Source organism: Oncorhynchus clarkii, chromosome 3 (assembly GCF_045791955.1).
Source record: "Oncorhynchus clarkii lewisi isolate Uvic-CL-2024 chromosome 3, UVic_Ocla_1.0, whole genome shotgun sequence".
NCBI classification, from domain to species: Eukaryota; Metazoa; Chordata; class Actinopteri; order Salmoniformes; family Salmonidae; genus Oncorhynchus; species Oncorhynchus clarkii.
Window position 1 is genome coordinate 20,358,216 of NC_092149.1, and position 19,801 is coordinate 20,378,016.

At 42.5% G+C, this 19,801-nt stretch overlaps 2 protein-coding genes and 1 pseudogene across 2 annotated transcripts; 2 read left to right on the forward strand and 1 right to left on the reverse strand.

Annotated features, from left to right (window-relative positions):
• The first annotated feature begins 425 nt into the window (after positions 1-425).
• Positions 426-2,445, forward strand: LOC139385124 (taste receptor type 1 member 1-like; annotated as a pseudogene).
• A 15-nt stretch (positions 2,446-2,460) lies between these two features.
• LOC139385132 (taste receptor type 1 member 1-like) lies at positions 2,461-3,550 on the forward strand (the record flags this gene model as incomplete). Its single annotated transcript, XM_071130210.1, has 2 exons — positions 2,461-3,319; positions 3,531-3,550. Coding segments are annotated over 2 exons (879 nt in total), but the record flags the coding sequence as incomplete, so codon positions are not given.
• On the reverse strand, positions 2,798-19,317 carry LOC139390697 (aldehyde dehydrogenase, mitochondrial-like). Its single transcript, XM_071138011.1, has 13 exons — positions 19,110-19,317; positions 18,317-18,421; positions 17,546-17,686; positions 10,848-10,927; positions 9,622-9,733; positions 7,522-7,650; positions 7,324-7,437; positions 7,088-7,190; positions 6,086-6,270; positions 5,192-5,356; positions 4,374-4,531; positions 4,109-4,223; positions 2,798-3,915 (listed from the first exon to the last, which is right to left on the reverse strand). The coding sequence occupies exons 1-13, from the start codon at positions 19,224-19,226 to the stop codon at positions 3,883-3,885; spliced, it is 1,557 nt and encodes a 518-aa protein (XP_070994112.1). The 5' UTR covers positions 19,227-19,317; the 3' UTR covers positions 2,798-3,882.
• Positions 19,318-19,801: the final 484 nt, after the last annotated feature.

Here is a 19,801-nt window from a genome sequence, read left to right on the forward strand (position 1 = left end):
ATGAACTAACACATTATAGAGTAAACAACGCAATTATCACAACACAGGTTGTAATATGGCTTTTTATTCTGGCTTGGCTTCCCCAGTGATTTTACCCACGCATCGCTACTGTTTATTCCATTCCATCCATTAATGCATCCGTCCTCCTATAGCTCCTCCCACCAGCCTCCTCTGGTGGAAATGTCTAATTATTTTGTATAAAGGGATGTGTGAAAGACCTGACAGATATTTTCATAAACCTCAAGACATGTTTCCATAATAGCCTGACCATGGAAAGGTGGTTGTGGTTATCCAGGTATCTGAAGCACGGAAGAAAAACAAGGAAGTAACACAACATGTGAAAGATGATTGGTATCAGTCACCTCAGTAGATGGAGAGCATTTCAGCCTTGGCTCTAACAACTCTCTCTTACTTAGAAATCTACAATGTTGTTTCTTGTGGTGATGGTGTCATTTCACCTGGTGAAACAAAGTGACACATGCTCCTCTTTACCACGACTGAGCCTGGATGGAGACTACATTGTGGGGGGACTATTCCAGCTGCATGAGAAGTATGGAGGGACTGGTCCAGCGACTGAAACTGAAAACAGAAAACCTGAGGTGCTTCAATGTCACAGGTAAGGCCAAGTCTGCTTTCACCACTGGGGGGAAAAAAAATACTGTAAATGTCAAACTTTTTTGTTGCACACATGGACAGTAAAACTATGCAACCTTCTACATCCCAGGTTTACATTTTCCTCAGCAAGCTACCAGCAGATTCAAGTCATGAGGTTTGCTATTGAAGAGATCAACAACTCCACATTGCTGTTGCCTGGTGTCAGCCTGGGCTATGAGTTTTTTGACTATTGCTCTGACTTGCTCAGTTATGGGGCTGCTCTGGACTTTCTGACCCAAAAGGGAAGAGGAGCCATCTCCGTGTGGAACGGTACAAACTACAGACCTAAAGTCATCTCAGTCACTGGCCCGTTTGGCAGCAGCCAAACCATCAGTGTCGCCCCTCTGTACATGTCTGAGATGATTCCAATGGTAAGTAGTATTTTATGGCACAATATAACCTCATGATGGTGCTATTTATACAGTAGCTGCCTTGTGTTTGTACTCTTCAGGAATGGTTCTGTAGAACACTGCAAAATAAATGTACCTGTACTGTAACAATCCTTGTTCTCACAAAAGCATTATCGTTTTGTGTTTTACTTCAACAGGTGATTCATGGGGCATCAAGTGTCTAACAGAGCTCCAAAAACAGATTTCCCTCCTTTTTCCGAACTATTCCCAGCGACAAATATCAGGTGGAGTCTATAGTCCGTATACTCCGACAGTTTAACTGGAACTGGGTGGCTTTCATCGGTGGTGACAATGACTACAGCAGAGATGCCTTGACAGTTTTTCAGGATAAGATTAGACCAGCTAACATCTGTTTGGCGTACCAAGACACTGTTCCCCAAAACCAATCCTTAATATGGCGTCTATTCAACAACATAGCCATGCTCAATGTCCAGGTTATTGTAGTCTTTGCCAATGTGGAGTTTGTCATTCCTTTCATCCAAAAGGCCATAGATCTCAGAGTGAAGGAGAAGATATGGATCGCTAGTGAAACATGGTCCATGAACCAAGAGTTGATCAAGAAGAATCAGATTGAGAGGATTGGGACGGTCCTAGGTGTCACTGTACAGAGGCACAAGGACCTGAGAGGATTTGATGAGTTCATTAACAACACAGTAAAATCCAGACATGAGAATGCATGCACTGACGTGGACTTAAAAGAAAGATGTGGTCAGATTTGCTCTGACTGCAACTCCACCAGTGCCCAGACAATTATTGGGGAGGACCCGACATACAGCTTTGTCATCTACTCTGCAGTGTATGCTGTGGCTCATGCACTCCACAGTGCTTTGCGGTGTGGGACGGGGAACTGTGCCAACTCAGAAATCATTGCTTATCCTTACATGGTAAGTGAGATGCATCTCCTTCAATATGAAGCCTTATGGTCAACCACATCACCAAAAATATGGTTATTAATTGATGCCATCTTTTATTTGACCATTTTGTCTTGCATTCCCAGGTCACGGAGGCACTAAAACAGGTCAAATTCAAATTGGACAATCAAAGTATAGAGTTTGATGAGAACGGGGACCCACCGGCTCATTACGACATTGTACACTGGGACTGCAAAAATAAAACATGTTCTAATGTGGACATTGGCTCATACCTTACCAACCCCACACCAAGCTTCCACATTAATGAAACTCTCATACATTGGTTTGAGGGCACAAAGGTTAGTACTTCTTCAAACTGGCTTCCACACCTGCTGTTTTGAGTGTGAGATCTGCTCTGATGGAAAGTACATCAACCACACAGGTACTGAGCAACATTGTTTTTGCCTGGAGTTTTTCCTTGACAGGTCAATCCGTCAGAAAGAACACCTGGCACCATTTATTACCTATGAATCACATGACAAAAATTGTTATCTGTACACATATTAGAATCTGTCACCCAGACGTTCTCTTCCCTTCCTCTCCCAACAGCCGATCCCTACAGCTGCATAGCATGCCAAAAGGATGAGTGGGCCAGGAATGGCAGTACCTCATGCACTAAGCGCTCTATAGAGTATCTGCATTCTGATGCTCCATTGGCCATTTGTCTGATGTTCCAGGCCATTTCCATCATCCTCATCTCAATTACCATCTTGGTTCTGTTCCTTTGTAAGCATAAAACCCCTGTGGTAAAGTCAGCCGGTGGGAGGCTCTGCTTCTTCATGTTGTGTTGCTTGTCCATGTCCTCCATCAGCGTCTTCCTCTACATCGGCAAACCCACAGAGGCCATCTGCACCTTACGCAATTCTGTGTTTATAGTCTTCTATGTGGCCTGCCTGTCCTGTCTTGCTGTTCGCTCCTTCCAGATTGTCTGTGTCTTCAAAATGGCCGCCAAACTGCCCAAAGCGTATGATTTCTGGGTCAAGCATGGTGGTCAGTGGATCACTATTATCACAACCACTGTCATAATGCTGTTTCTGTGCATTTTGTGGACAGCCATTGAAGGACCCAAGCCCAATCAGATAACATTGTATAGCGAGATAATTTTGGATTGCACATATGGAGTCATCCCCATCTTTTATGTGATAGTACTGTTTGCCGTTTTGCTGGGTATTGCATGCTTTAGTTTTGCCTACATGGGAACTGACCTGCCCAAAAACTACGAGGGTAAATCTATCACATTCAGCTTGCTTATCTTCTTCATCTCTTGGGTCATCTCTCTGACGGTGCACCTGTCCACCAAAGGAAAGCACACACTCTCCGTCATTCCTTTCTCTGTGGTGTGCAGTCTGTATGGTCTACTCTTACCTAAATGTTTGGTTACTTCTTCCCTAAATGCTATATCATTATCATTACACCTGAGCATAATACAGCAGCCTATTTTCAAACTGCAATCCAGAGTTACACACTTCAACCTAGATAATGTACAGATGTTGAGACATATGACTTGTGTTGTGTGGCACTAGAACTGCCACTACTGTGTTTTGTTTCTTTTCAGTCTATATCTATATTTTGTAATCCCATACGGATTTCCTCCTTAAAAGCATTTTAATTGTTTGCCTATTAATAAAACACTTTTGCAATTAATGTTAGTCCAATCAGATGACAGCAGGTTCAAAGCAAGTAATAGCGTGTATCAAGTGCATTTATTATCCAAAATCCTTTCAAAGTTTACCCTTTCACTCTACAAGAGTACAAAACTACTCTGCATTGTAGCAGGGATTCACCATATTAAAGTCCAACTGAATAACTGAGGACTCTGTGATAAACAAAATAAAGGCTGATTTAGTTCCGTAGAGCCTTCCTATGGTCAGTTAGTTTCCTTGATTGGAGGCAGAGTTCTGACGTCTTTACGAGTTTTTCTGGGGGACCTTGATCGTTACCTGAGGTAAAGAATAAAATATGTTTTGAAGCTTTGGCATGAACACATTTTGTGAACATACATACAGCTGCTTGTGAGATGTTGCTGTTTATTATGTATGTAACGTGGCAACAGCGTTCATAAGTTTACGTATGTGGCCCACTGGGGCCTGAACATTTTCTTCTACAGTATTGTGGTGGTTATGGGGTCCTTACTGTTTTCACTTCAGTGTAGTTGTCCAGGCCATACTCTCCCAGCTCACGACCGTTACCAGAATATTTGTAGCCACCGAAGGGGGCTTGTGCTCCAAACACATCATAGCAGTTAATCCTTAGGAGAAAGAAATGGACAAACCACATACACAATTAGCTGATTATAAATGGGTCAACTTCAGCCAACCTCTGGACCTTAATACTACGAAAAGAAATGGACAATTTGATGGACATATTGTAAAATAAAGTAAGCTAGAAATCAGCGTACCAGACAGTGCCGGCGCGAAGTCCACTAGAGATGTAGTGGGCCTTGTCGATGTCTTTGGTGAAGACAGCAGCTGCCAGGCCGTACTTTGTGTCGTTGGCTCTCTCAACCACCTCCTCCAGAGTCTTAAACTTCAGGATCTGCATCACCGGCCCAAAGATCTGAACACAGACAAAGTGTTATAGAGGAGAAATTAATTTAAAGAATCTAACCTAAAGAGATCGGTTCTCTGAAGACAACATGTTACACACGTATGATCTTGTCTGGCTACTTTCCTTAGAGCTAGAATACTTAATTGAAACAAAAGTGTTCTCCTCGCCACCGTTTCGCTAAACAGCTAAGGGATGGAAAAATGTAACCACTCAAATTCATAGACTGTACATAGACGGCAAGGACCGACCATCCGTGATATCCAATGTATAGGTTTAACGATGTTTTGAGGCTATACATTGTTTGTTTACATTTGTTGTTTACAGACACTAAGGTAAAACAAGCTTATATTGTAAGTTCTGATGGGGGTATGACAGGATATGAACTAAGCTCATGAGGCATTTATACATTCTATTCTTTAAGAATCAATTGGTATATATCATTAATTTACAAGTTCAAAAATGACTAACTAAGGACTAAGGATTCTAAGCTTCAGAATAGCCACACAAATATACTTTAGACAACCAAAATATACAGGCTTTTCTTTTCATTTTCATGGGTATAGCCAGTAGGGGGATTCTGTCAAGGCAGCCCCAGGAGCCAAAATGGTGAAACTTGACAGCCAGTTTCATGAAGAGTGAGTTGTTAATAATGACAATGCCATGCTGTACCTCCTCACGGGCGATGGTCATGCCGTCCTGGACATCTCCAAAGATGGTTGGTTGGATGAAGTAGCCACGGTCTGCAGCCACTCCTCCTCCACACATTAGCTTGGCCCCCTCACGCTTCCCACTGCTGATGTAGCCCAGAATCTTCTTGAACTGTTCCTCATCCACCTAGATAGGGAACCGTTTTACAGTGCTCGTAAGTGGGTGCCTTATTAATGTGTTAGGAAGAGAGCTATAAACCAAACCAGACTACAAGTGCTTGTGTATATGCATGCAATGCAAGTGCGTTCTTGTAGTTTTCTGATAAAGGCTCTGCATTTGGAAATGCTGGTACCACAGTTATTTCAGTACAATAGAGTGTGCAGCTCTTCTATTTTTATCCAGTGTCTTATGTTTGGGTGTGCGTCTTCAACTCCTACTCTACTCGTCTGGGTACGTCTTTAACTCTTACTCCACTCGTCTGGGTGTGTGTCTTCAACTCCTACTCTACTCGTCTGGGTGCGTCTTCAATTCCTACTCTACTCGTCTGGGTGCGTCTTCAACTCCTACTCTACTCGTCTGGGTACGTCTTTAACTCCTACTCCACTCGTCTGGGTGTGTGTCTTTAACTCCTACTCTACTCATCTGGGTGTGTCTTCAACTCCTACTCTACTCATCTGGGTGTGTGTCTTCAACTCCTACTCTACTCGTCTGGGTGTGTGTCTTCAACTCCTACTCTACTCGTCTGGGCGTGTGTCTTCAACTCCTACTCTACTCGTCTGGGTGTGTGTCTTCAATTCCTACTCTACTCGTCTGGGCGTGTGTCTTCAACTCCTACTCTACTCGTCTGGGTGTGTGTCTTCAACTCCTACTCTACTCGTCTGGGTGTGTGTTTGTGCACCATGCAGTATTTCTAACCTGCGGTCCCTGCTCAGTCTTCATGTTGAAGGGGTCTCCCACCACCCTGCTCTTGGCCCGCTCCACACTGCGCTCCATAAACTCATCATAGATGGTGTCCTGCACGTATGTACGGGAGCCGGCACAGCAGCACTGGCCCTGGTTAAAGAACAGGGCAAAGTGGGACTGTTCCACCGCCTCCGCCACTGCAGAAAGAGAGAGAGAACACAGTCATACATAGCCGATATGTTTCCACTTGACGTTTTGCAGCATTGGCCTCCATGAAATTGACACCTGGCCTTGGGGTGAGTAGCTGCCGGAAGAGTTGTGGAATCCAATGGGCTGCTTTAGCATTAGCTAGCCTAGCATGCTGATGAAAAAGGCAGTTAAAAAAACTAGCAGTATTTCGATTTTCCATGTCGGATAATGGGATAATTAGGAATACAGGGACATCTTCCATCCCTGGATTGAGGTACGTTTTCTGGCCATATCCTGCATTTGTCACTGCAGTGCAAACATTATAGCTGAGCAAGGTTTTGACTTGAAGCGGAAGGTGTATTTACTGCTGAACCTCAAGTCTAAACATATCGGCCAAGTCAGACACAGCAATCGCAATCAAACAAATAAAGACACACAGGCAAACATGCACATGCCTTAGTAGATTTCAGAGGAGATACTATAGGAGGATGGGCTCATTGTAATGCTGGAATGAAATAAACAGAACAGTATCAAACACGTCAAACATATGGAAACCATTTTTGACTCCGTTCCATTGATTCCATTCCAGTCATTACAATGAGCCCGTCCTCCTATAGCTCATCCCATCAGCCTCCTCTGGTAGATGTCCGTTGTAAAAGTAGCAGATGCCTGCTGCAATTGATACTTCATAAATAAAAACCACGCTTTGCTTAAGATATTGCTAAATAATCTGTAGCAGACTATCCAAATGAAGTGTTCCCATTTTTGACATATTTCTAACTGGATGCCCATCCCAAAAGTAAAGTCGCCTTGAGCCGTACTCACTGTTGGCATCAGACATGATTATGTTGGGGCTCTTTCCTCCCAGCTCCAGAGTGACCTTCTTCAGGTTGCTGGAGCCAGATGCCTGCTGGATCAGGTGACCTACCTGGACACATGGAGCTGCTTAGACAGTACAGGGTTCATTCTCATACACACACTAATACACCAAAACACATTGGCCCTTTGAAAGCAGTGACTCAGTTCTTTGAGATGCCTAAAGTATGGGCGGTCTGTCTTACCTCAGTAGATCCTGTGAAAGCCACCTTATCTACATCCATGTGGGAGGCGATGGCAGAACCAGCAGATGGACCCATACCAGGCAGGATGTTCACCACACCTGGAGGGAAACCAACCTGAGAGGAGAGAGGGGGGAGCTTAAGAAGTGTGGTAAGGAGGGTGTGTTTGTGTGTTATGTGTGTGTGTATTAGTGTACCAACCTCCTTGATGAGACTGGCCACATACAGGGCAGTGAGGGGGGTCTGCTCAGCCACTTTCATCACCACAGTGTTGCCTGTAGCCAGAGCTGGCCCCAGCTTCCATGCCTGCATCAGCAGAGGGAAGTTCCACTGAGGGAAGATAGAGAGGAAGACAGTGAACGGTAGAGTGAAGACAGACCATGTCAAACGTGTGCAAAGTACACAGACATAAATCCATGCAGGCACTCAACACATTAAAGTCCAGGCTGCCACTATATTTACACAACACAGCATTGCAGCCCTACCAGGTTTTGGAGGCAGGGTGTCACCTTATATTACCCCTCTCCCTCCTCCCAGTCTCTTTCACCATGAGACTGGTGGGACTGAAGCCAGCTCACTGAAACTGCTCTGCCTGCTCTTAATTCCTCTCCACTCCCAGTCTATTTCACCATGACAGACAGAGCAAACAAACCTGCTCTCACAGGCAAGAGGAAAGGGGCCACAAAATGGCAACGCTGGTCATTTACAAAATAGCCTCTAACACTCTACTCAGCAAATTGGATGTAGTCGATCACAGTGCCATCCGTTTTGTTACCAAAGCCCCATATACTACCCACCACTGCGACCTGTATGCTCTTGTTGGCTGGCCCTCGCTTCATATTCGTCGCCAAACCCAATGGTTCTAGGTCATCTATAAGTCTTTGCTAGGTAAAGTCCCGCCTTATCTCAGCTCACTGGTTACCATAGCAGCACCCACCCGTAGCACGCGCTCCAGCAGGTATATTTCACTGGCCATCCCCAAAGCCAACTCCTCCTTTGGCCGCCTATCCTTCCAGTTCTCTGCTGCCAATGACTGGAACGAACTGCAAAAATCACTGAAGCTGGAGTCTTATATCTCCCTCACTAACTTTAAGCATCAGCTGTCAGAGCAGCTTACCGAGAATTGCACCAGTACACAGCCCATCTGTAAAAAGCCCACCCAACTACCTCATCCCCATATTGTTATTTATTTTTTTGCTCCTTTGCACCCCAGTATCTCTACTTACACATTAATCTTCTGCTCATCTATCACTCCAGTGTTAATGCTAAATTGTAATTATTTCGCCACTATGACCTATTTATTGCCTTACCTTACCTTGATCCCATGTGTAACTCTGTGTTGTTTGTGTCACACTGCTTTGCTTTATCTTGGCCAGGTCGCAGTTGTAAATAAGAACTTGTTCTTCCAAACCCCTGAACAGCTTAAGATTCATCAAGGAGGTCCATTCCTAACCCCTGAACGGCTTAAGATTCATCAAGGAGGTCCATTCCTAACCCCTGAACGGCTTAAGATTCATCAAGGAGGTCCATTCCTAACCCCTGAACAGCTTAAGATTAATTCAGGAGGTCCATTCCTAACCCCTGAACGGCTTAAGATTCATCAAGGAGGTCCATTCCTAACCCCTGAACAGCTTACGATTCATTAAGGAGGTCCATTCCTAACCCCTGAACGGTTTAAGATTCATCAAGGTCCATTCCTAACCCCTGAACGGCTTAAGATTAATTAAGGAGGTCCATTCCTAACCCCTGAACGGTTTAAGATTCACCAAGGTCCATTCCTAACCCCTGAACGGCTTAAGATTCATCAAGGAGGTCCATTCCTAACCCCTGTAGAGCTTAAGATTCATCAAGGAGGTCCATTCCTAACCCCTGAACAGCTTAAGATTCATCAAGGAGGTCCATTCCTAACCCCTGAACGGCTTAAGATTCATCAAGGTCCATTCCTAACCCCTGTAGAGCTTAAGATTCATCAAGGAGGTCCATTCCTAACCCCTAAATAGCTTACGATTCATTAAGGAGGTCCATTCCTAACCCCTGAACGGTTTAAGATTCATTAAGGAGGTCCATTCCTAACCCCTGAACGGTTTAAGATTCATTAAGGAGGTCCATTCCTAACCCCTGAACGGTTTAAGATTCATCAAGGTCCATTCCTAACCCCTGTAGAGCTTAAGATTCATCAAGGAGGTCCATTCCTAACCCCTAAATAGCTTAAGATTCATCAAGGAGGTCCATTCCTAACCCCTGAACAGCTTAAGATTCATCAAGGTCCATCGCTAACCACTGAACAGTTCCTTCACTCACCGGGATGATCTGGCCACACACACCGATGGGCTCATGGCGGGTGTAGCAGAAGAAGTCTCCATCAATGGGAATGGTCTTCCCCTCCCACTTATCTGCCCAGCCTGCATAGTACCTGTGCAAACACATGCACACACAGACAGACAGTAAAAACTTGGACTCAAGAATCCTCCAAAATATTACACCTTTCAAATACATCAAAAGGGATATGGGGGGTGTCAATATTTCTCAACTGCTTTACGTACTCACTACATTCCATACTCAGTAAATACCAGGACACTAGACTCAGTAGGGTTACCATGTATAAATGTTTATTATGAAATAGAACTGCAGAAACTATAGTTTCAGATATCAAGAGTAGAGGGAAATTCGGTTATTTATTTTTTCAAAGAAGGAAACTGTAAATGAGTCTTTTTCCAATCTATTAAAAGGTAAACAAGCAGACTTGCAGTAGATTGAGATAGTGATCGGATCCACAGTGAGTATACAGTAAGCAGTCTAGGTCATGGTGCTGGGTGCCAGTCAATCAAATACAAATAAGGGAGGTTTGGCAGTCTGCAGTCACATTCTTCAGTCACATTCTTCTAAGAACTAATTCACAGTCAGTCTCATCCTCTTTCCCCCCCTCTCTTTCCTATCACAGTCAGTCTCATCCTCTTTTCCCCCCTCTCTTTCCCATCACAGTCAGTCTCACCCTCTTTTCCCCCCTCTCTTTCCCATCACAGTCAGTCTCATCCTCTTTCCCCCCCCTCTCTTTCCCACCATTCTGTCTCTACCTCGCCCTACAAACATTCAACCATATAGCATAATGCCACATCTGGCACTTATGATTTATGACAATTCATACATTTTGGTTTGCAGAAAGTAATAATAATAATAATAATACCAATGTATTACATTTGTAAAGCTTTTCATTATACAGAATAATATCAAAGTGCATAAAAAATAAAAAAATAGAACGTTAGAATGCAACTGACACAAAGAACACAGCTGACACTACAAGGGTCACCAAGGAGCACAGCTATCAACCGAAAGCCTTCCTAAAGAGAAAGGTTTTTAGGCCCGTTTGTAAGGATCCCAGAGTCTGTGGTGCCTTCAGGTGATCCGGGAGGGCATTCCAAAGGCCGTCGGCAGTCGAGCTGAAAGCCTGATCCCCCAAGGACTTAATGCATGCGTTCATTTCACTGCTCTCACACATACACACTGCAATGTATACTACTGTGACTGACCTGAGGCACTTGACCACCATGGGCACGTCCACACTGTAGGATACGGCATAGGGCTTCCCATTGTCCAGGGTCTCCAGTTCCTATGGCAAAATAAGGTCAAAGTGTCAGAGTTCCGCCATTGCCTAACTGATGAAGTTTGATTGAGGACAGATAGTAGCAAGGCTGTATTCTGTATTACGAAACATTGTCAAACAAAAGGTGTCATTGTACGCTGATGATTCATGTTGTTTTCTTTTAAAACCACCATTAGAATCCCTCCACAGCCTCAGAGGATCTAGATACTTTTGCTAACCTCTCTGGATTAAAACCAAATGATGAGAAGTGTAATTACTATATTACGTATTGGATCACTAAAAAAATACAACTTTTACATTACCATGTAGTTTACCAATAAAATAGTCTGATGGTGATGTGGACATACTCGGTATTCATTTCCCGAAATAAAAAAATGATCTCACTACAATACATTTTAACAGAAAGTTTGCAAAAATAGATAAGATCTTGCTACCATGGAGAGGAAAATACCTGTCAGTTGAAGTCGGAAGTTTACATACACCTTAGCCAAATACATTTAAACTCAGTATTTCACAATTCCTGACATTTAATCCAAGTACAAATTCCGTCTTTGGTCAGTTTGGGTCACCACTTTATTTTTAGAATGTGAAATGTCAGAATAATAGTAGAGAGAATGATTTATTTCAGCTTTTATTTCTTTCGTCACATTCCCAATGGGTCAGAAGTTTACATACACTCAATTAGTGTTTGGTAACATTGCCTTTAAATTGTTTAACTTGGGTCAAACGTTTCAGGTAGCCTTCCACAAGCTTCCCACAATAAGTTGGGTGAATTTTGGCCCATTCCTCCTGACAGAGCTAGTGTAACTGAGTGAGGTTTGTAGACCTCCTTGCACACACACACTTTTTCAATTCTGCCCACAAGTTTTCTATTGGATTGAGGTCAGGGCTTTGTGAAGGCCACTCCTATACCTTGTATTTGTTGTCCTTAAGCCATTTTGCCACAACTTTGGAAGTATGCTTGGGGTCATTGTCCATTTGGAAGACCCATTTGCGACAAAGCTTTAACTGATGTCTTGAGATGCTTCAATATATCCACATAATTTTCCTGCCTCATGCTGCCATCTATTTTGTGAAGTGCACCAGTCCCTCCCGCAGCAAAGCACCCCCACAACATGATGCTGCCACCCCCGTACTTCACGGTTGGGATGGTGTTCTTTGGCTTGCAAGCATCCCCCTTTTTCCTCCAAACATGACGATGGTCATTATGGCCAAACAGTTCTATTTTTGTTTCATCAGACCAGAGCACATTTCTCCATGTGCAGTTGCAAGCCGTAGTCTGGCTTTTTTATGGCGGTTTTGGAGCAGTGGCTTCTTCCTTGCTGAGCGGTCTTTCAGGTTATGTCGATATAGGCCTTGTTTTACTGTGGATATAGATACTTTTGTATCTGTTTCCTCCAGCATCTTCACAAGGTCATTTGCTGTTGTTCTGGGATTGATTTGCACTTTTGTACCAAAGTACGTTCATCTCTTGGAGACAGAACACGTCTCCTTCCTGAGCGGTATGACGGCTGCATGGTCCCATGGTGTTTATACTTGCGTACTATTGTTTGTACAGATGAACGTGGTACCTTCAGGTGTTTGGAAATTGCTCCCAAGGACGAACCAGACTTGTGGAGGTCTACAATTTTTTTTACGAGGTCTTGGCTGATTTCTTTTGATTTTCCCATGATGTCAAGCAAAGAGGCACTGAGTTTGAAGGTAGGCCTTGAAATACATCGACAGGTACACCTGCAATTGACTCAAATTATGTCAATTAGCCTATCAGAAGCTTCTATAGCCATGACATAATTTTCTGGAATTTTCCAAGCTGTTTAAAGGCACACTCTATATACACTTCTGACCCACTGGAATTGTGATACAGTGAATTATACAGTGCCTTGCGAAAGTATTTGGCCCCCTTGAACTTTGCGACCTTTTGCCACATTTCAGGCTTCAAACATAAAGATATAAAACTGTATTTTTTTGTGAAGAATCAACAACAACTGGGACACAATCATGAAGTGGAACGACATTTATTGGATATTTCAAACTTTTTTAACAAATCAAAAACTGAAAAATTGGGCGTGCAAAATGATTCAGCCCCTTTACTTTCAGTGCAGCAAACTCTCTCCAGAAGTTCAGTGAGGATCTCTGAATGATCCAATGTTGACCTAAATGACTAATGATGATAAATACAATCCACCTGTGTGTAATCAAGTCTCCGTATAAATGCACCTGCACTGTGATAGTTTCAGAGGTCCGTTAAAAGCGCAGAGAGCATCATGAAGAACAAGGAACACACCAGGCAGGTCCGAGATACTGTTGTGAAGAAGTTTAAAGCCGGATTTGGATACAAAAAGATTTCCTAAGCTTTAAACATCCCAAGGAGCACTGTGCAAGCGATAATATTGAAATGGAAGGAGTATCAGACCACTGCAAATCTACCAAGACCTGGCCGTCCCTCTAAACTTTCAGCTCATACAAGGAGAAGACTGATCAGAGATGCAGCCAAGAGGCCCATGATCACTCTGGATGAACTGCAGAGATCTACAGCTGAGGTGGGAGACTCTGTCCATAGGACAACAATCAGTCGTATATTGCACAAATCTGGCAAGAAGAAAGCCATTTCTTAAAGATATCCATAAAAAGTGTTGTTTAAAGTTTGCCACAAGCCACATGGGAGACACACCAAACATGTGGAAGAAGGTGCTCTGGTCAGATTAAACCAAAATTGAACTTTTTGGCAACAATGCAAAACGTTATGTTTGGCGTAAAAGCAACACAGCTGAACACACCATCCCCACTGTCAAACATGGTGGTGGCAGCATCATGGTTTGGGCCTGCTTTTCTTCAGCAGGGACAGGGAAGATGGTTAAAATTGATGGGAAGATGGATGGAGCCAAATACAGGACCATTCTGGAAGAAAACCTGATGGAGTCTGCAAAAGACCTGAGACTGGGACGGAGATTTGTCTTCCAACAAGACAATGATCCAAAACATAAAGCAAAATCTACAATGGAATGGTTCAAAAATAAACATATCCAGGTGTTAGAATGGCCAAGTCAAAGTCCAGACCTGAATCCAATCGAGAATCTGTGGAAAGAACTGAAAACTGCTGTTCACAAATGCTCTCCATCCAACCTCACTGAGCTCGAGCTGTTTTGCAAGGAGGAATGGGAAAAAAATTCAGTCTCTCGATGTGCAAAACTGATAGACATACCCAATTTTTCAGTTTTTGATTTGTTAAAAAAGTGTGAAATATCCAATAAATGTCGTTCCACTTCATGATTGTGTCCCACTTGTTGTTGATTCTTAACAAAAAAATACAGTTTTATATCTTTATGTTTGAAGCCTGAAATGTGGCAAAAGGTCGCAAAGTTCAAGGGGGCCGAATACTTTCGCAAGGCACTGTAAGTGAAATAATCTGTCTGTAAACAATTGTTGGAAAAATGACTTGTGTCATGCACAAAGTAGATGTCCTAGCCAACTTGCCAAAACTATAGTTTGTTAACAAGAAATTTGTGGAATGGTTGAAAAAACGAGTTTTAATGACTCCAACCAAAGTGTGTGTAAACTTCTGACTTCAACTGTATATGCTTATGGGTTTACCTACACCTAGCGACTTGTTTTTTAAATTACATGAGCAAAAAATATTTCATTTTATTTGGAACGGCAAACCAGACAAATTTAAAAGGGCCTATTTATATAATGAATATGAATTCGAAGGGCAGAAATGATTAAATATCAAAGCATTAGACCTCTCACTAAAGACTACATTCATACAAGAGTTAAACTTAATCCGAACTGGTTCTCTAGCAGGTTAGTAAGAATGTCTCACCACATGTTCAAGAATGCCCTTTTCCCCTTTATTCAGATTACACCCTCTCACTTTCTGTTATTTGAAAATGAAATAATCTCCAAAATATTGCTTTTTTTAAAACAAGCCATAGAAACTTGGTTGCAATTTCAGTTGAATCCACCAGAAAATACACAACAAATATTATGGTTAAACTCAAATATACTAATTGATAATATATAAATATATTGAATATATATTTAAAAAAATAGGAATAATATTTGTAAATTATATCATAAATAGGACTGGTGGAGTTGTCACACATGCAGCTAACAAAAATATATAGAAATGTCTACTCTACACAAAATTACAACCAACTAATTGCAGCATTACTGCAAAAATGGAAGAGGCAAGTGGGGAAAAGTAAGGAACTTGTCTGTCGGCATATGACAGCTCGCTTGGAGTTCTCCAAAAGGCACCTAAAGGACTCTCAGACCATTAGAAATAACATTATCTGGTCTGATGAAACCAAGATGGAACTCTTTGGCCTGAATGCCAAGCATCACATCTGGAGGAAACCTGACACCATCCCTACGGTGAAGCATGGTGGTGGCAGCATCATGCTGTGGGGATGTTTTTCAGCGGCGGGGACTGGGAGACTAATTAGGATCGAGGGAAAGATGAACGGAGCAAAGTACAGAGATATCCTTGATGATAACCTGCTCCAGAGTGCTCAGGACCTCAGACTGGGGCGAAGGTTCACCTTCAAACAGGACAACGACCCTAAGCACACAGCCAAGACAACACAGGAGTGGCTTTGGCACAAGTCTCTGAATTTCCTTGAGTGGCCAAGCCAGAGCCCAAACTTGAACCCAATCTAACAAATAACCTGAAAATAACTGTGCAGTGACGCACCCCATCCAACCTGACAGAGCTTGAGATGATTGCAGGGAAGAATGGGAGAAACTCCCCAAATACAGGTGTGCCAAGCTTATAGCGTCATACACAAAAAGACTGGAGGCTGTAATCGCCGCCGAAGGTGCTTCAACAAAGGACTGAGTAAAGGGTCTGAATACTTATGCAAATGTAATATTTCATTTTTTTATTGTTAATATATTTGCAAACATTTCAAAAAATCAGTTTTTGCTTTTTCATTATGGAGTACTGTGTGTAGATTGAGGAGATCATTTTTTAAAATCCATTTTTAGAATAAGTCTGTAACGTAACAAAATGTGAAAAAAGTAAATAGGTCTGAATACTTTCTGAAAGCACTGTGTGTGTATGTATGTATATATATATATATATACACATTTTGGTTTATATGGGGGATTGGAAACCATGCAGACAATTACATTGCTGGAAGCCATCTGCAATGTTAAAGCTGATCTTACCCCATAAAAAATGTTGAATTTAAGAAAAATGCCAGATTGCTATACCTTCCTAGAAAAAGCTAATGGATAATCAGTGTTGTACACAGAAGCATACAGTATGCATTTAGAGGTAGGCCCTGTAACATGCTGCTAATGGGCCAAACAGATGTTATACTATAACATTGTCATATCAAATTACAGGGACTATTTGCTGCTACAGGGTGTTAACCAGTTCAGAATCCAGTTAAACACCAGTAACCCTCACTTTAGTTAGGTCACCTTAGAATCCAATATTTTGAAAAACAGAGACCGTTGCACAAGCAAGACAAACCCCAGGGAATTAATTGGCTCATCGTCAAGAGTGAATCAAAGATTATTGTTGTCCACGCACCATTTATTTGGCTTGGCAAATGGGAACACAAGAGTACATGTGGCCAACATAACACACACTGCAAAATGTATCTATATACAACATTTACAGGCACATACAGTTCATGTTGAGCACATTGGACTGTACATACTTGAACAGATTAGCCAGTCTTACAAGTACTAACGAGTCACTGGTGTTGGCTCTGGACAGACTCCCTCTCACATACACACCATATCCATATTTAACATGTAGGTGGAGCAAGCTCAGTGGACAGAATCAGTGCTATTTCCAGACCTGATGGACCTTGCACCCCTTGATAAGCCAATCTGACAGTAGTTAATCAAGTCCAACCTAAATACTGTACTAACAATCCTACTCTCTTATAATACACCCCCCCCCCCCCCCACCCCCCCACACACACAAACTAAGCAGCTTGTTTCTCTCTCCAAGAACCAATCCTTGTGTAAACAAAAGGAAATCTGATTTTAGCAGGGCCTCATTTACCAGGCTAAGTAGGGCAGCGTCCGGTGCTGAGGCCGTTCATTCTTTTATCAAAACAAGCCCAGAGAAACCCTTTCACCACTATAGCCTTTCCCCTATTACTTTCACCAAACAAGCAAAACCTGTAACATAACATCAACAAATATGCTTTGTGTATGTCTTGGAAGAGCAGCACTAAGGAATTATTTTACACCACTTCCACTGCAGATTCTCAGTGTTGATCATGTGACCTAGCCGTGGCTCTGCGTCTCTATCTCTATCATGTGGCTTCAGTGCGGGTGCTGCTTAGGTCAGCAACCTGTGGAATACAGGACTAACACAGTGACTCTGCAAAATATGGTGCTGCTGTTTACAAGCCAAATCTATATGAACATACATTTTTTGAAGATAATATTTCTGGGTAAAACCTTTTCTCCACTGGAAGGTAACATTTGTCATCAGACAAAGCACTGTGCCACACAAGTAAACTCTAATACAACCCAAACAACTGCTTTCTTTGGCATGAGTGCCAGAACAGGAATGTTGTGCATCTAATTAGCCGCTCATAACACCACTTCAGGTTAATCATTTCCATTGACCAGCAGTAATGGGACGGCGCCACTGACCGCTAGGTAGGCTGTGTCCCTCTCGATTGCGTCTGCCAGCCGGCTCAGGAGCAGCCCGCGGTCCGACGCGTCCATGCGTCGCCATGGTGACCCAAACCGGAAGGCCTCCCTGGCAGCCTTCACAGCCTTGTCCACATCTGCCTGGAAAGACGGAGAAGGAGGCCAGAGGGAAAACAGAGGGAGATGAAAATAAATATTAGATCATATCATTTAAAAAAATGGAAAATAGAAATGACAACGCCTCACACTGCTGCTCATGCTCCCAGGTGATATTAATTTACAACAACGTTTCAGCCCTTAGATCATCAGGCATCATTTAAAAAATGACTTATCAAGTAATTCAATTACGACAGTGTAATAACACAAAAAAGATGGTCACACACCTGGCCCCTACAAGATTGTGCTCTAATTACGCCCGTTGTTTAGGTTAACCTTTCCCCCGGTTATTTCAGCCTCTCGTCCTCCTACCACACCTAATTGTCATGTTTCTGCTTCAGGCAACTTCGTTGTCTTAGCATGCCAAGGATGTAGTGTTGTTGAATACAGAAACAGTGAGGGGCCTGTTCAAATGCTTTGAAAATGCCGCCTTCCTTCCTCCCTTCCTTGAGACAGTCATTACGACTGCATAGGTCCAAGCTATGTAGGCTAGTGGAACCCCTGCTTTCACCAATCCAATTATATTGGATCAGTGATTACTCCAAGGAACCAAGGATGTAAGTCTTGTAATTAGACAGAACAGGGCCAGGTTTCAAGGCAGTTCCAGCCACTGACCTTGTCTGCCTCAGCCACCTGACAGATGACCTCTCCTGTGGCTGGGTTGATGGTGGGGAAGGACCTCTTGCTGACGGCATCCTGCCACTCGTTATTGATGAACAGCTGTAATGAGACAGAGGAGATTTGATTAGGCTCTATGTTTAGATTACAGATGTTATCACAACTCTATCATCCAACAGACCAAAAATAAATTGGGAGCCAGTATAAACACTGTATTGTCCAGTTACATCCCATTACTTCCCTTCAGTTTTTATTTGTGCAGTATTGTAAGATACTGTCTCTGACATAATATTGCAGTGGTATAGAAGTCTCTTTATAAATTCCCCAAAACAATTTAACAGAAACACATGCATGCATGTACATTATGTGTTGTGTCTGTCTATGTACAAGATGGTCTTTCAACTCTAGCAAACGTTTTATTAATGCAACCCAGGAAGGCTTCTGGCTGTCTGCCACATTGCAGTTTTGCATAACACCATCATACCCAACAATTATCTAGTGTATATGTAATTCAGTTGACCCAATGTATCGGATAAGTACGTTATCACAAGGTTCAATCAGGTCAAGCGTTTTAATGTCAACAAGAGTTATAAACAAGTAGGCAAGCTAGTCAAGCAAAAATAAAAAATGCATCTAGTCCAAAAGATATTGCAATTCTCACGTAAACCTAGTTGCCTTGCAATGAATTGCACATGGCAGAAATACACTAAACCGATCATATCAGTCGTGTGCAACAATGATAATAGCTACTCAACATGTCATTTACATGTTGTGAATACTTATCGCTTACCTTGTTGTAATGGACTTCGGGCTGTGCGCTTGGTACCGGGATGGCGGCTGCAGAATACTGACAATTCGAAATGCCAGAGATTCGAGGCAAAGTTCGGGATAACACAATTCGGAGCATCGTGCTTCTTCAACACAAATGTGTGTGTCAACCAGGAGAGCGGGCTTTCACAAAGTATTGTACAGTGAAGTCGATCGTCATCTGTCACCCGCCCCCAAGAGCATGCGCAGTAGAGCCTTCCTTAGATTACGTTTACAAAGTGAAATGTAGGCTATAGCGCCTGCATCAATACCGTTCAATTTCATAAAGAGGAAAACATTGTTGGAAAACATTACATAAATAAAATAAAAAATAGCAAATGAGACCTCAAAAACACATTTTGTTACAATACTTCACATCATCTTTGCAACAGCCTACCCAACACCCCAAATAATTGAGAATAAACTATTCAACCAAGGTAAGGGAAACATTTACAAAGCAATATTGTAAATGAGGGCACATTTTCGACACAAGAAATCATGACCAAAAACAAGCAGACAGGTTATGCACACCCTCATTTCCAGTGGTGTAAAGTACCTAAGTAAAAATACTTTAAAATGTGACTTAAGTATAATTATATACTTTTGTTGGGTTGGGGGGGGCTGTACTTTACTGTTTATATTTTTGACAATTTTACATTTACTTCAATACATTCC

Bases quoted from the DNA above. Each gene is read 5' to 3' on its own strand.
- LOC139390697 (XM_071138011.1), bottom strand. From the start codon at position 19,226: ATGCTCCGAATTGTGTTATCCCGAACTTTGCCTCGAATCTCTGGCATT. The intron at 17,687-18,316 runs GTCAGTGGCTGG...CCGTCTTTCCAG, and splicing joins AGGTGGCTGAGGCAGACAAG to GCAGATGTGGACAAGGCTGT. The intron at 7,191-7,323 runs GTAAGACAGACC...CCATGTGTCCAG, and splicing joins CTTTCACAGGATCTACTGAG to GTAGGTCACCTGATCCAGCA.